Source organism: Nematocida displodere (assembly GCF_001642395.1).
Source record: "Nematocida displodere strain JUm2807 chromosome Unknown 4, whole genome shotgun sequence".
Taxonomy (NCBI): Eukaryota; Fungi; Microsporidia; genus Nematocida; species Nematocida displodere.
The window spans coordinates 168,226-182,513 of NW_027138157.1; the positions used below are offsets into that span (position 1 = coordinate 168,226).

At 51.1% G+C, this 14,288-nt stretch overlaps 10 protein-coding genes across 10 annotated transcripts; 6 read left to right on the plus strand and 4 right to left on the minus strand.

The window, feature by feature from the left end:
* Positions 1-13: 13 nt before the first annotated feature.
* Positions 14-1,429, plus strand: NEDG_01370 (uncharacterized protein; the record flags this gene model as incomplete). Its single annotated transcript, XM_067688788.1, has 1 exon — positions 14-1,429. One exon carries the CDS (start codon positions 14-16, stop codon positions 1,427-1,429), a length of 1,416 nt encoding a protein of 471 aa, XP_067543976.1.
* Positions 1,430-1,554: 125 nt separating this feature from the next.
* Positions 1,555-4,419, minus strand: NEDG_01371 (uncharacterized protein; the record flags this gene model as incomplete). Its single annotated transcript, XM_067688789.1, has 1 exon — positions 1,555-4,419. One exon carries the CDS (start codon positions 4,417-4,419, stop codon positions 1,555-1,557), a length of 2,865 nt encoding a protein of 954 aa, XP_067543977.1.
* Positions 4,420-4,444: 25 nt separating this feature from the next.
* On the plus strand, positions 4,445-4,993 carry NEDG_01372 (uncharacterized protein; the record flags this gene model as incomplete). Its single annotated transcript, XM_067688790.1, has 1 exon — positions 4,445-4,993. The coding sequence occupies one exon, from the start codon at positions 4,445-4,447 to the stop codon at positions 4,991-4,993; it is 549 nt and encodes a 182-aa protein (XP_067543978.1).
* A 26-nt stretch (positions 4,994-5,019) lies between these two features.
* NEDG_01373 (phosphatidylinositol 4-kinase) lies at positions 5,020-7,116 on the plus strand (the record flags this gene model as incomplete). Its single annotated transcript, XM_067688791.1, has 1 exon — positions 5,020-7,116. The coding sequence occupies one exon, from the start codon at positions 5,020-5,022 to the stop codon at positions 7,114-7,116; it is 2,097 nt and encodes a 698-aa protein (XP_067543979.1).
* A 153-nt stretch (positions 7,117-7,269) lies between these two features.
* Positions 7,270-9,993, minus strand: NEDG_01374 (uncharacterized protein; the record flags this gene model as incomplete). Its single annotated transcript, XM_067688792.1, has 1 exon — positions 7,270-9,993. One exon carries the CDS (start codon positions 9,991-9,993, stop codon positions 7,270-7,272), a length of 2,724 nt encoding a protein of 907 aa, XP_067543980.1.
* A 33-nt stretch (positions 9,994-10,026) lies between these two features.
* NEDG_01375 (uncharacterized protein) lies at positions 10,027-11,862 on the plus strand (the record flags this gene model as incomplete). The annotated part of the gene is made up of 1 exon (XM_067688793.1): positions 10,027-11,862. One exon carries the CDS (start codon positions 10,027-10,029, stop codon positions 11,860-11,862), a length of 1,836 nt encoding a protein of 611 aa, XP_067543981.1.
* A 39-nt stretch (positions 11,863-11,901) lies between these two features.
* Positions 11,902-12,276, plus strand: NEDG_01376 (uncharacterized protein; the record flags this gene model as incomplete). Its single annotated transcript, XM_067688794.1, has 1 exon — positions 11,902-12,276. The coding sequence occupies one exon, from the start codon at positions 11,902-11,904 to the stop codon at positions 12,274-12,276; it is 375 nt and encodes a 124-aa protein (XP_067543982.1).
* Positions 12,277-12,283: 7 nt separating this feature from the next.
* Positions 12,284-13,159, plus strand: NEDG_01377 (mitochondrial import inner membrane translocase subunit TIM5; the record flags this gene model as incomplete). Its single annotated transcript, XM_067688795.1, has 1 exon — positions 12,284-13,159. One exon carries the CDS (start codon positions 12,284-12,286, stop codon positions 13,157-13,159), a length of 876 nt encoding a protein of 291 aa, XP_067543983.1.
* Positions 13,160-13,189: 30 nt separating this feature from the next.
* NEDG_01378 (uncharacterized protein) lies at positions 13,190-13,549 on the minus strand (the record flags this gene model as incomplete). Its single annotated transcript, XM_067688796.1, has 1 exon — positions 13,190-13,549. The coding sequence occupies one exon, from the start codon at positions 13,547-13,549 to the stop codon at positions 13,190-13,192; it is 360 nt and encodes a 119-aa protein (XP_067543984.1).
* Positions 13,550-13,573: 24 nt separating this feature from the next.
* NEDG_01379 (2S proteasome subunit alpha 1) lies at positions 13,574-14,284 on the minus strand (the record flags this gene model as incomplete). The annotated part of the gene is made up of 1 exon (XM_067688797.1): positions 13,574-14,284. The coding sequence occupies one exon, from the start codon at positions 14,282-14,284 to the stop codon at positions 13,574-13,576; it is 711 nt and encodes a 236-aa protein (XP_067543985.1).
* Positions 14,285-14,288: the final 4 nt, after the last annotated feature.

The window sequence follows — 14,288 nt, forward strand, 5'->3', positions numbered from 1 at the left end:
TTTTTGCAAAGCTATGAGTAAGCGCAGACACACAGAGGACACAGCACCCAAAGCATCTGTCACAGAAGAAAGCAATCTTGAGGACTTCTACCATATCATAACCAAGCAATCCAGGCTTCTCACCGAAGAAGAGTTCCAGGCCGTTTCCGGGAGGAAATACAACTATCCACAGTACGTCAGATCGTTTTACGACCTCCGAGTCAAGGATCTTCTGGTCAAGGGGTACGAAAAACAGCCCTGGTTTTCAGAGCGGGCCGTAGGCTCTCTCTGGGCGTTTTCAGACACGTTTATGCGGTTTAGAGACTTTGTCGCCAGCAGGCCGTGCTCGCTCCGGCTAGAAAGCACCAACGTCGAGAGCCTGTTGCAAACAGAGCTTTTTGACCGGTACAAGACGGGCATGGACCCGGAAGGGGTCTTTGTGGTGGTTATCCGAAACCTAGAGATGGGAGCGTCCATCAACGAGCTGGTTGAAGAAATCAAGAGCAAGGTGCCGCTGAAAGAGTGGGGTCTGGGCCAGGGAGGGCACAGGGAAGGGTTTAAAAAAACGCTCTACCTCCGACTGAATGAGATCAGCTATGAAGAGTTCAAAGAAAAAACAGCCAGCGTTCTCCCAGCCACGGCAGTTACTATGATGCAACAAATGCCCCGAAACGTTCCATCGGCAGTCAGAGTATCTGGGGCCCAGTTTGGAGACGCCTGCGTAATGAAAGAGACCGAAAAAACATGCAAACAGATCATTAAGGCCATGTCAGAGCTTTTGGGCGTCCCAGAGGTAGCTGAAACACTCAAATCCCTTGCCGCGCACCTGGAAGGCAATGAAGTGACCGATTTGTACGTCTTAGCTCTTCGGAAGGTCTTCAACTTTTGCTACTACTGTGGAGTGAAGTACTGCAGCCCATACGAGATGCTTTCTAGATGCGGAATCTTCCACGTCCGCAGCATAGACACGTTTGACATGTCAAACCCAGACTCGCACACAGACAGTCTCTCTTTCTACGGCTTAGATAGGGCAGAGTACTTCAAAGACATGCTTGGACCAACCGCAGACATCTTTATGTTCAGCACCGGCCGAGTGGCTGGACCCACGGGAGAGAGCGAGTACGTCTGCAAGTACTGTATGAAACGCTTTGAATCAGAGGAGTACTTTGAGAAGCATCTTTCCAGGAAGCATGTAGAGTACGATGCATACATTCGCCTCCACAAAGCCTTCATTTCTGTAATTACGTCACTGAACTATCAGATCATAGAGTTTATTGAACAAACGGGACAGAACCTTCCCTTTGAGCTGCACCGATACATTAGCAAGAAGAAGTGCGAGGTTTCCGAGGAGAACCACGTTTCCTATCGGGCCCTGGAAAAGAAGTATGCACTGACAGAGCAGCAGCCCATAAAAGTGTCTACGTTCAGTGATAGCGAAGAGGAAAACTAACCCAATCCGAGCTAACCCACCAATCCGAGCCAACCCACCAACCCGAAACCTCCTATAGCTCGGGTTAGTTCTCCATGGTTCACAGACAGAAACCCTGACCCAGAGACCTGACCCAGAGGCCCAGGCTATTCCAAAAGACAATGTAGCTGGGTGAAGGTTTTTGGCACGGATTCTAGGTCGGTGCATGTGTCTTTGTGGGTGCAGGCCTGTTTGACTCGGGGGGAGAGTGCAAAGACCCTGAAAAGATTTTCAGGTTTGGGCTGCTGGTGGGGAGCGAGCTCCTGGAAAAGTTTTTCTGAGACCTCAGAAATCTTCAAAACATCCCCTGTGTGTAGCCTGACGTACACCGAGCCCCCTCTACTTACCAGGCCCATGTTTCCGGCTGTTATTTCAGCCACTCCCTCAGTTAGACCTATGCAGCCTAACTTCTGGTGAATCTTTCCTTCATCGTTGATAAAAAGTATTTGGCCGCTAGATTCTTTTGTGTATCCCAAACAGAAAAAACCTTTTCGCAGGGCACCAACGGTTTTTCCCGTACTTATAATCCGATCTATAAACATACTATCTGTGGTTTTCGGGTTTTTCGGAGCAGGGGCTTTGCCTGCTCTCGTGAGGTTGGTTATTTTAACCATTGAAGAATAGATTGATAACATCATTCCCTGCTCTACTTTGCACTCCACTGCCATTTTGTACCCGATTCGACTATCTACCTCTGAAAAGCTGTCTTTTTGCAGGATATACGCCCGAAGCCCTTCGTTGGTGCCTACTAACAGGGTGCTTCCGTGGGCTGCCAGTGAGATAACGACCCCAGAAACCTTGATTAGGTACTTAACTGCTAGCTGGCCTCTGTGGTGGGCGGTTAGCACGTGTATCTGTCCTCTGGGGATGTCGGAAATGCCGGGAGTGCCTCCTTCTTTGTTACTCGCCACGACTATGTACTTGCCCACTTTGGTGCAGTCCAGAGGGACGGCGTTCGTCTCTTGGTGCTGGGAGAGTAGCTGGTTTTGGGCGTAGAGCATGGCTTGGAAGCTTTTTCCTGGCTGAATCTGTCCGTTGGTGTTGAGGGTACTTCCCAATCTGGCAATAACAACTGTGTATTTGCCATATGGCACAAACATAGCTATTTCTTCTTTGTAGGTGATGCTTTCATCCTGAATCTTTACCCCCTCTCTCTTTTCCTCACTGACTGTGTGGAAAGACTCAGAGCCCGTGTACCTGAAGTACTTGCCATCACTGGCCCCAACAATTGTGCTTGGGTTAGTGTTTGTTGTATCTGGCTCGTCTAGGTACTCAGCCAGGGTTTTGTCCTTCTCCTGGGACACTTCCAGGGCGCTGTTGGTTGTAATGAGAATGGCGCCGCTTTTTTTGTAGATACCTCTCAAAACAACTGTGCCCCCCACCCTGATATCTGCTAGTTTGGTTCCATCGGTGGATGCCGTGTATAGAGCGCCTTCATAGGTGTTTACCAGGTAGGTGTTTTTGCTGAGTGGCAGGATTTTTCGTCCAGAGATTGGAAGCGTTTCTGTTTTTAGAGTCTGCCGATCAATGGCTCGGGTGTCTTCCAGAGACCCAAGAACTATCTTCTCATGGCTCATTTCCGCGGAAATGCACTGGTACCCGTCAAGAACCAGAGCGGCATCGCTTTTGGTGCTGTCAATGTAAACCACCCCGGTATCCAAGACGGCCACGGCTCCATGGGCATCGACTGCCCCGGCACGCACCTGCAGGGCGCATCCGCACTCTTTGCAGATCTCTTTTCTGCACCCAACACACCAAACCCTCTTTTTTTGACTGGCTTGAGATAAAACCGTAAATAAACCATTTTCGGTAAGGTATTGAATTGCATGGTTTTGGGTGGTTGCTGCGAGGGTGTACCCCAGGGACAGAGAGAGTGCGCCGTTTTCGAGCAAGTCGGTTGAGGCAGCGTATCTGACAACCAGGGCATTGCCTGGCTCTGACCCACTAACGCTCAGGGGCCTCTCTTTCAGGGCGTACCTGGCCAGTGGCTTGGTGGCTAGTTTTTTGCTTAGCCTGGAAATGACGCTTCCCCGAGCGGTATGCTTTAGCAGGTAGACAAGCTCTCGCCCATGCTCCCGGACGACTTTCATGGCGCCCACTCTCTCCCCGCGCTCCAAGCAGCTAAAGACCGTTTCTCCCGCCTCCAGCTTCATCACATCTCCACAGGTGCTGTAGGCCACCACGCCACCCGAGACACTGACCATCCCTTCAATGATTCCTTCAGCGTGCATGTACATGTCTATGGCCACCTCCTCTTCTCCCGCGGCCTCATTCACTTGCACCCGGCAGCACTCTCCGCCCACCATGCTAAGAACTATGCCGCTTTCGGTGACACAGGCGCTTCTTACCTGCATGCCCCCAAAGCAGACACTCTTTTTGGCCGTGTCAGTTAGATAGGTCAGTTTTTCAGGCTCAATCAGAAGGTACCTCTTCCTTCCAAGAACAACAATCCTGTACGTCTCTGGCGAAACACTTATCTGGCTTGCTTCCTCCAGGGCTTTATCAACAGTTATTTCCCGAATCACCAGGCATCCACTGGAGGCAAGTAGCAAAACAACCGCATCTTCTTTGCCTACAGTGACCACGTCCATAGATAGTATGGTGGAGCCGTAGGGCGCGTACCTGAGAATCTTTTTATCAGCAAAGGTGTAGATAGCTAGCTCGTTTTTTGCCCACAGAACCACTCGTTTACTCGATGCAGCCACTTTCTTGCACCTCTCAACGCCCCCCAGCTTGCACCTTCTTTTGACTGCTCCTTCCTCAACAACCAGCACTTCTTCAGGTACAGCCACATAAATGGCCGCATCAGAGGTGGCCACTCCTTCAATCTCTTCAGAAAAAGAAAGCGCTAGCTTACTCCCCGCCACCCACTCAAGACGGTTGCGGTACGCAATGAATCCCTCGCCCCTGAACACTCCAGCACCTCTGATAACTGGCGGACTATAAATCTCCTCAATAAGCACTCCTTTCATACCGAAAAAAAAAGAAGAAATTTTAATGGTCTCTGTTCAGCTAGCTCCCGTCTCCTCAGATGATCTGCTTTCTTCCGTCCTTCTAAAAGAAGAAAACAGCCTTCTTCTTGTTTCCATTTCTCTCAGGGAGGAGGGAGAAAGAAGCATTGAAATTGCACCACCTGCTTTCTCCCCCCCCTCTGTCATCGCTTCGCTTGACAGCTTGTCCCAGATACTAGCCAACACCTTCAGCTACTGCATCCTCCCCCATGAAAAGCTCAGCTTTAAAGCCACACTTACATACATAAACACCGACACAGCCTCTGTCCCCACACTTCTTGACCTGTCAACGTATGGCATTGGACTGGCGCTGCTCCTCTCCGGGGTCCCAATGAGAGACACGCCTATTTCCTCCCTGCACACCACCAGAGGAGGCGTGTCCTGGATCAGCCGGGGGTACTTCACAGAAAAGCTTCTTGGTCTGTCCCTGGAGAACGACGCTGCCCCAGAAGAGGTAAAGAAATGGGTGGAAGAGAAGCCGGCTGCACAGATGGCTTGTTTAAAGACCCAGCTGAGCACCTTGCTTGCTAAATAAACTTTTGGTTTTGTTTGAAATACGCAATGGCCCAAGAAAAGCGCAAGTGGCTCATAGGAGTGTTTGAATCGGAGTATTTTGTCTTTTGGATGGCTATTAAGTGTCTGTTCAGGTACCAGGACAGGGGGGTGCACCAATATCTCTGTTTTAAGATCTACCAGACTAGAATGGAGGAAATTCTCTTCTACTTCCCACAGCTGTTCCACCTAATGCTAATGGAGGGGGGCACGCCGTGGAACAGGCCCATTTTTAGGATGCTTTTTAAAATGGCAGTTGAACAAAGACACTTTGCACTGACGCTTGGGATGTATGCCCTGTCATCAGTAGACTCCTTCCCACCCGCAGACGAAAGACACGCCCTGTGCATGGAAATAGCCGATATAATGGCCCAGGTAGAGAGAAAAAAGAGCTTTTCAGTGAAAAAGCCGGTCAAACAGGTATACTTCCAGCCCACGCTTTACCAGAGACACATTCGGCGGCTGTTCGGGACCAAGGTGGGCTTTTCTCCCAGCACCCGGGAGCTGATCGAGCAGCAAAAGCAGTTTTATTCGATATCTACCCGCCAGGTCTTCAGGCAAAAGGGGGCAAAAGAGGTGTCAACGGCCTCGGTGGTCTCGGCTTTGGTTTCCGGGGTCTTTGCCGTCTTTTGCGAGGAGCAGCACTCTTTCCTGGTTGATGCCTCAGCCATTCGCGGGATATACCGGAAGGGCCCAAAGCCCAGGCAGCGGTCTTTTAGAAGGGTCAGCAACAGTCTAGCCAAGGAGTCCAAGGAGGCGCAGTTTATAACCAAGCTTAACGCCATCTCCAGCTCGCTCATTCCGGTGCAAAAAGGCCTCAGAGACCAGGCGCTGAGCACCGAGCTCAATCTGGTCAACCTCTACCTCCCAGAAGCCATTTGTTTGCCTGCCCATTGCAAAACCGCGCACCTGAACCTTCTTAGAGTGTCCGTTGCTTTTTCGCGCGTTCTTGATTCGGCAGCCAGGGCCCCGTTTCTTCTGATTTATGAGTGCTCAACCGAGCCAAGCGTTCCCAAAGCCATTGCTGTTTCTTCGCCGTCCGTGTATGGGGACTCTTCACTGTCCCAGGAGCAAAAAACCCCAGGAGCAAAAGATGCCATCCTTAAAACAGCCATCAGAATACTCAGCACCCTGAAAGAGCTCGATGCAAGCGCCCACGTCGATCTAGACATTCTGTCGATCAAAACCAGGGTGATCAAAAAAATCTACACCCTGCACACCCCCCACCCCCCGCACGCCGTCCAAAAGACAGGGAGGCACCAGGAAGAGTGGCCGCAGACGGTGGCAGCCATTGAAGAAAAGTCCCCATACAAGAACCTGCCCAACTGGAGGGTTAACTCGGTTATTGTTAAAACGGGCTCTGATATGAAGCAGGAGCAGCTAACCACCCAGATACTCACAGTCATTAAAAAGATCTGGGAGGGAGACAAACTGCCACTTTTCATCCAGACCTATGCAGTGATGGTAACCGGCCGAGAGGCCGGTCTAATTGAAACAGTTACAGGCGCCAGGTCAGTCCACCAGATAAAAAAGCTTCTGAAGGAGCAGGGCGGGGAACAAACGCTCCGGTCGTATTTTGAGCAGGAGTGGCCAGAAACCTTAGATACGGCTAAAGAAAACTTTTTCAGAAGCTTGGTCGGTTACGCCCTTGTTTCTTTTCTTCTGCAAATCAAAGACAGACATAACGGAAACATCCTTATAGACAGCCACGGACAAATGCTCCACATAGATTTTGGCTTTGTGCTAGGCACGCATCCAGGGTTCTACTCCGTGGAATCAGCGCCTTTCAAGTTTTCCGCGGAGTATGCCGACTTAGTTGGCCCGCAGCGCATGGGCAGGTTCAACGACGAGTTCTTGCGCGGCTTCCTTTCCCTCCGTAAGAACATGGACCACATCATCACCCTTGTGGAAAGTGTGTCTATTTCCGGGACCATTCCTTCAATTACACCCTATGCCACCGAAGCACTCAGAGAAAGATTCAGCCCAGGTATGACTGAGGAAGAGTTTATTGGATACGCCACCGACATTGTGGCCCGTGGCATGAAGAACGTCTTCACTGACCTCTATGACTCCTTCCAGTACTACACCCAGGGGTACTGCAAGTAGCCCCACTAGAGGGGTTTTCGGGTTCGGGCTGGTTCAAGGCTTCGGGTTGGTTCAAGGCTTCGGGTTTTCGGGTCCGAGGTGTTTAGCATGCTATACTACTGGACCGGACCAGACCACGACCGGACCACGACCCACACAGACCACATGCAGTATTTATTTCTTGTTCTGGGCAGTGGACAGGATTTGGGCTCTCATGTCCTCCGAAAGATTTCCCCAAACGGAAGAGATAAGCGTTCCTGGCTGGAAGCTGCAAACGGTCTGTGCATACTCGTACGGATCAATCGCATCGAGTGGGGTTTCAAACGAAGGGTCCTCATCAAGATACTCTCGGTCGTAGTACTCCTCGTCATACTCAGCATCCCCGCTCTTCAAGCTCTCCCGGTAGGCCAGGGCCTCTGGGAAGCGGGTCAGGGCGTAGTGGAAGAGGGTAACCACCAGCTCCGGGGAGAGCTCTTCTGGGGTGCTGGCTGCACCCTGCGACAGAACCACCCCGGAGAAGAGCAGCAGCAGTTTTAGGTCGTGTACCCGCTCAAAGCGCTTGTAGTGGGCCGAAAGGCCCTTGACAACGTAGTGCATCTCTCCCATCTCTCTAACAATAACCAGGGTTGTAGCTGGAGACACAATAAAGGCGTTAAGCACGATTTCAATAGCTGCAACGATAGCTGAGGGCATTTCAAAGGTATCTTTGTTTTTCAGGGCCATACTGATCACAGTTCTCAGAAGTTCTGGGAGTTTGTCCCCAAGCATGGTGCTGGTGTTGAGAATGATGCTTTCAAGAACGCGGCAGATGTACGGGTGGTCATAGTCTGAGGTGTACCCCTCAAGCATGCCCCCAACCATCTGGAGGATGGTGCCCAGGTAGGCAAGAATCCCCTCCTTCCCATAGGTAATGAAGTTGTCAAGCACCCCAGACACCTCTGACGCATAGACAACCAAGTCCTCAGGGCTTAGTTTAAGAATGGCTTCAAGGATGTCGTACATTGAGTCGACGTTCTTCAGGGCGTAGGAGGTGGCAATCACAATCGGGAAGACGTCGATGATAAAGTCGGTGTAGGTGCTAGCAATGGTGATAACCATGGGCTTGGTAGCTCTGACAATGGCCAGGATGCTTTCCGGCGACGATTCCAGCGACTCTATCAGGGTCACAATTGTTCTAATGTACCCGTCAATAACCCCATACTTTTCCTCGGGCTGTTCCTCACCGTCGCCCTCCTGCAGCAGCTGCAGGACCGAGGTGGAGATAGCTTCGGCAATGGCGGGGGCAATGCCCAGGGCCTCTTCCTGGCAGAGAACGATGACGTCCTCCAGGGCCGTGGCCAGAGCCTCAATCTGCACCTTGTTTGAGAGCTCCAGGATCATCTTCAGGAAGGCTGGGATGTGCATTTTCAGCTTTTTCTTGTGGGCGTCCACCTCAAGCAGCTGTGGGAGGCAGAGAATCGCCTCCACCACCACGGCAATGTCTGGGGACTCCAGGGCCGGGAGGAAAAGGTCCAAAACCACCTCTGGCAGCTTCTTGTAGTAGCTAAAGTGCTGGACCGTGGAAAAGGCCATGTACTTGACAATGGCGTGTGGGGCGTTAAGGTAGGAAACTACGGTGGTAAGAACGGTCTCAACGTTTTTCAGGTACTTAGCTGCTGTTTTGAAAAGAGCGAGGCCTCCATAGCAGCCCTTGGCCGTCTCCTCTGAGGGGGCCACGCTATAGGCGGCCGTGGTGCTCAGAATGAGGTTGGCAAACATAGAGAGCGTTTCAGGCTCGTCCTTGGAGTTTTTGCACATTTCAAAGAAGAGCTCGCTGGCGACCGTGTCCGGGCTGTGGGTGTACCTGGCCTCCTGGTGCCGCATAAACTCGATCTGGCTGTCCTCCCAGATGCTCTCCAGCTCCTCGTTAAACGAAAGAGCCGGGATGATGAAGTGGGAGATAATGAGCGGGGAGTCCCGCTTGATGACTGCCCACCCCTCTTTTTTGTAGGTCAGGCACTTCAGGTAGGTCAGAGCCTCTTTTTCGATTTTGGTGGTTTGGGGGTCGTCTCGCTCCCGGCAAATGCGGAGGAGGGCGATTGCTCTGCTGTACATGGCTGAGAGCATTGGCTCGCGGGTGAGGCAGTCAAAGTGGGGCGCCTCCTTCTTTTTGCGGGTTTTTTTCATCAAGTTGTTCACCACTACCAGCGACCACTTAATCAGTGACGTGTGGCCCGAGGCAGGGTCTGACCCAAGGGCTGCGAGCGTAACGACGTTTTGAATGAAAACAGGCTGCTTGAAGACGTTTGGAACAATGTAGCTCTCTGAGGCGTGCGAAAGAATCTTCAGTGCCAGAGAGGCCACCTCAAAGTTGCGGGATTCAATCGCCTTGGCGCCAATCTCTGCAACAACGATGCCGCTGCCGTCTAAAAACGTTTCAAAGACCTTTTCGGAGCGGTACCCGTCAATAAAGCCCACTGTCAGCTTGTTGCCTATTTTTAGCCCGGTGGTAATGCTGGAGGGTTCGTCGGCGCGTATAAGCCTCTCAAAGGCCATAATAATTGGCGCCCACTTTTCAGCGTCCTCTTGCTTAAGGATAAACTCAAGCGCCGAGTAGAGCTGTCTTTCTGACTCTTTGGTTGCTGCAAGGAGGAAGCTTGGGAAGTGCTCAATAAGGTAGTCTTTCGGGAAGTCTTCTGTGGACCACGACTTTTCCAGATATCTTCTGAAGTAGACGGCGGTAACCATCCTTACTGAAGGATCCTCGTCGCTTCCTGATAGCTGGAGAAGTGCAAAGAGGTACCCTGGTGCACTACTGAGCGTTTCCAGGTGTTTCTCTCCCTTTTTCTTCATTTCAATGTCTGGTTGTAGTGTCATAAGCACACTGTCTCTGAGATTTATCTCCTGCTTGGCTGTCATTACGACTGGGGTAAATTTTTTCATAAATTGAAGATGCATTGTTTCACAGTCGACAGGTTCAGAGAAGAAAGATTCTCTCTTAAAGAGTTTCTTGATGAAATTTACAGGCTTTCAAGAAGCTCTCTTCCACAGGCCCAGACCATACTTGCACAGAGCCAGGAGATGTACAAGCTCAAGGACGCTTTGGAGTACAAGGAGCAGGAGCTGCTTCACTCGACTGAGCTGTCTACGGAGGCGTACGACATGAAGGAGGAAATTGAGAGTGTTGCCAACTCTCTCTCCTCGCTCCACCTCAGCCCCGAAAGCGACGCTTTTTGTTTGCTGGTTCGTGAGAGGAACACGGCGCAAAAGAAGCTTAGGTTCATTGAGTACCTCGCCATGCTTGAGTCGCATGCGCTTGGGGACGCGCTCAAGGCTTCGGGGGAGTGGCTGGTTCTGGCCGAGTTTTTTTCGCTCTTTCGCGGCTGCTCGGGGCTGTCTGAGCCCTTGCAGGCCGAGGCGGCTCAGATGGAGGCCAAGCTGAAAAGGCGGGTGCAGAAGGAGTATACCACCAAGCTTGATGCGAGCGAGATTGAGGAGGCCGCCGCTCTTACGCCCGTCCTGTTTTTGCTGCAGTCTCTGGAGTTTTCAGTAGATTATCTGCTACAAACAAGCGGAGAACAGCCGCAGTACGTTTCTGCGCCGTGCAGGCCCCTAGAGCTCCTCCAGAGCCAGCGGATGCCCTCCCTCCAGGCATACCTCCAAAAAGCAACTGGTACAGTCACCAAAAAAGTTACCCTTTCCAAGGCGCTGCTCCTAAAGGTGGAGAAGCAGGGCGTCGGTGGGAGTGCGGGGATAGACTACAGCTACACCTTCAAAGTCTTTGAGAAAGTGGCTGGGAAGGTGCTGACGCCTCTGCTTGATGATCTTTCAGCGACAAGCGATGTCTGTGAGTACCTGATCAAGACCGAGGCGATCTTAAAGCAGGTTCTCTCCCTGAAAGTAGCTGTCTCTGCACTTCTTCCAGAGGCTCGGGACAAGATCAAGCAGTGCCAGTTGCTGCAAGTGTCCTCGTCAGACCTTCTAAATAAGGAAATAGAAGCAATTCAGAGAGTAACGGACATGCTGGTGGGGAAGAAGAGTTCGGTCTACACCATCAACACCCTTCCGCTTGGAGAGTCTACTTCAGACATTGACACTCTTTTCAAGCTACTCGCTCTTTGCCGGAGGAGCATGCTTAGAGGGAGGTTGTTTGAATTTTCCATTCAGGAAACAAAAACTTTGTTTATCTCGTATTTTAGCAGTGTATCTTTGATTATTTCCAAAAAGAGTAATTACTCAAAATCTTTCATTTTCCTCTCTCTCCACCTGACCCTTGTACTTATCACCACCACCGTTTTCACCAACGGCACATCCCCCAAAGAAAAAGAAGTCCTTGACCTGCTCGTTAAGAAGTTCCTCACTGAGGAGAACCAAAGAAGCCAGGCAATCTACCGGAAGGAGAAAGCGCTGCTCCACCAGGAGGTTCTCTCCCTGGCCGTGCAGGTAAAAACCAAAGAGGTGATTGAGCAGCTCAACAGCTCGTTCAAGTACGTGGCAAACACTGAGATTTTTGACGCTGTCGTTGAAGACACCCTGCTTGGGATCGCTGCCGCCCTGAAAAAGCACGTCCTCCCAGACCCCGATACCAAAAAGTACCTTGGCCTCGTTAAAGAGCTAAGAAAGTACGCCAAAAAGCTGGAGGCCTATGAAACACAAAAAGAGCTGGCCAGGCTCAAAAGACTGATTGAAGCCTCGCTGGTTGACCCCGAGGATAAAGAAAGAATCCTTGGCGCCCTTGATGCCACCCCGGAGGAAAGAGCTGCTCTGAGCCCCAAGCCTTTGGAGTAGACTAGGCGCAGCGATTTCTTTGAGGCATTTTACTTTTGTATGGGCGGAAGGGAGCGGGAGAAGAGGTACGACGAGCTGTTCAGTGGCTTGTTGGGTGTAATAAACCAGATGCGAGGTATTTCCGACGGCCTCTACAAGCACATCTACGACCTGGACACGCCACTGCCACAGATCAACAAGGGACTGGTCCACTCGATTGAGAAGGTCCTCCAGGCCACCGAAAAAGAGTACTTGGTAAGCGAGAAGGTGGCAAGGTTTGTTAATGAGAGCACGCCCGATGTCAGCCGAATAGTTGAGTACCTTGCAGGGGAGGAGAAAAGAAAAAAGGAGCTGAAGTGTGTCTCCAAGGGGAAGGCGCGGTACTTCTCCATGTTTTATCAGGGCGTCCAAAGGGCTACAGACGACCCCCAATAAATTTTTTATGGTCATCCGAGCATTCTGCGACCAAGCACCACTTTTAAAAAAGCTCTCTCCTTATATACGCGCTAATCAAATAAGCTTCCCAAAAGTATTTATAGCAGCAAGTTTTGGAGCAGCACTCATTGGTCTTGGGGCCAGGAGCGAGGCAGTAAGAGGAGCGGCGCGGAATATCTGGAAGCTTGGCTTTAAAGGAGCGATGGAGGTGCGCCTGCCACCCAAAGAGGAGAAAGACAAGAAGCCAACACTGTTTATAGATGTAGAGGGCGTCCTGTTCAGACAAAAGCCTTCATTTACAGGGCTGGGGTACACCTTGGTTTTTAACGAGCAAGTTGACACTTTGCTATTCCACCTCTCAAACCTTTACGAAATAGTTTCTCTCTCCTCCCTCCCCCCCGAGGTAGCCTCCCAGGCCCTGGACCGTATTGACAAGTACGGGTGCATCAAGTACCGAATGTTTGTCAGGAACAAAGAAGACTTCTCCATTGCAGAGAGCACCCGGGACCTTCGCTCCTCCATTAGGCTTAGAAGTGTTCCATCCTCGTCAGAAAACGATCTTTTGGTCCGGCCCAGCAATCAGGAAGATGTTTTGGCTCTTCTAGACTTTCTTGTCAACCTCCACGGGATAGAAGCATCTGACTATCGGAGCGTAATCAAAACCTACAAGCAGAAAGACTTCTTCAACGCCTACAGGACCGTCCAACAAGGCATCTACCCCACCCGGAGAAAGTACCTTTTCTTCCAGGACCCAGCCTCCAAACAAGACATCATCAGCCAAACCAACCACCAACGCATTAACGAGTACCTTGCAGCCAAAGAGTACATTGAAAACCAAATGAAGCTTACTGCCCACACTGCATCACACCAGCCCAGCCCCTAGCCCAGCCCCTAGCCCAGCCCAGCCCAGCCCTTAGCCCCAGGGGTCTAGGCCCATTCCAGTACTTTCAACTTCTGATTCTGACCCTGACCCTGACCCCGACATAGCCCCCGACACAGACCCCGGGATAACCTCTGGGGTGTTCTTTCCTTTAGGGATGGTGTGCTGTCTGATAAAGTCTTTATAGTCTTTTTCCTCGGCAGGTGTGATGTTCCGGACGGTGCATGCTCTGTAGGTAGCTACCGAAAGAAGAAGAAGGGAGAAAAGAAAGCCCGACCAAAGGAAGGCTCTGAGAATAAGCCCGGGGGCTCTCCTTATGCTTAGAACCACGGCTAGACCTAGACCTGCTGCATACGAGCTTCTTCTAAATGAGAGTCTCTCAGGCTGTTTCATTAAAATTTAAAAGAATTAGCTTTATTACACGCTCTCTTCAGCTATCTGCACCAGAAGAGCATCTATTTCATCGGTGGTTTTTCTCAATAGAGGAACACCCTTCCTTAGAACAGCTAGCTCAACATTGGTGGCTAAATAGTCGCTTCCCAGGGACTCAGACAGAGCAATCAGGGCCATTTGAAGGACTCTTTCGTCTGCTTCCTGGGGCCTGAAGATCTTCTCAAGCTTCTTCATCATAACAGTTCCCCCCTCGCCAAAAGCAATGGCTCGATACGGGAGGAGAGACCCTGAGCTGTCGGTGTGGTAGAGAAGAGGCTCTTCGCCGTCGTAGCCTACCACAGCTAGATTGGCTGCTGTGAGTCTTCGGCTGCTTTCCTGGGTTCTGAGCTGCCACTTGTCTGCCAGGGCCCTGGCTAGGATGTCAGGTGTTGGCTCTTTTCCGAGGGTGTGGAGGAACTGCACCCCTACCTTTTTTGTTTGGAAGGCTGTTTCCTGAACGTCCATGGGGTACCCGCTTACTACGCCAACGGTGCTTGGGAGTATTTCAAAGAAGCTAGAGACATTGGTTGGGTCAATAAGCTTTTCAGGGATCCTTTTAGACGCTGCCATGACTATTGAAGACTTTCCAATAATGATCACACACCCCATGCCTTTTTTGGCTCCTTCCAGAGCATACTCTACCTGGAACAGCATTCCTTCGGTGCTAAACGCATTCTGTATACGCTCTTCTTTCATAATT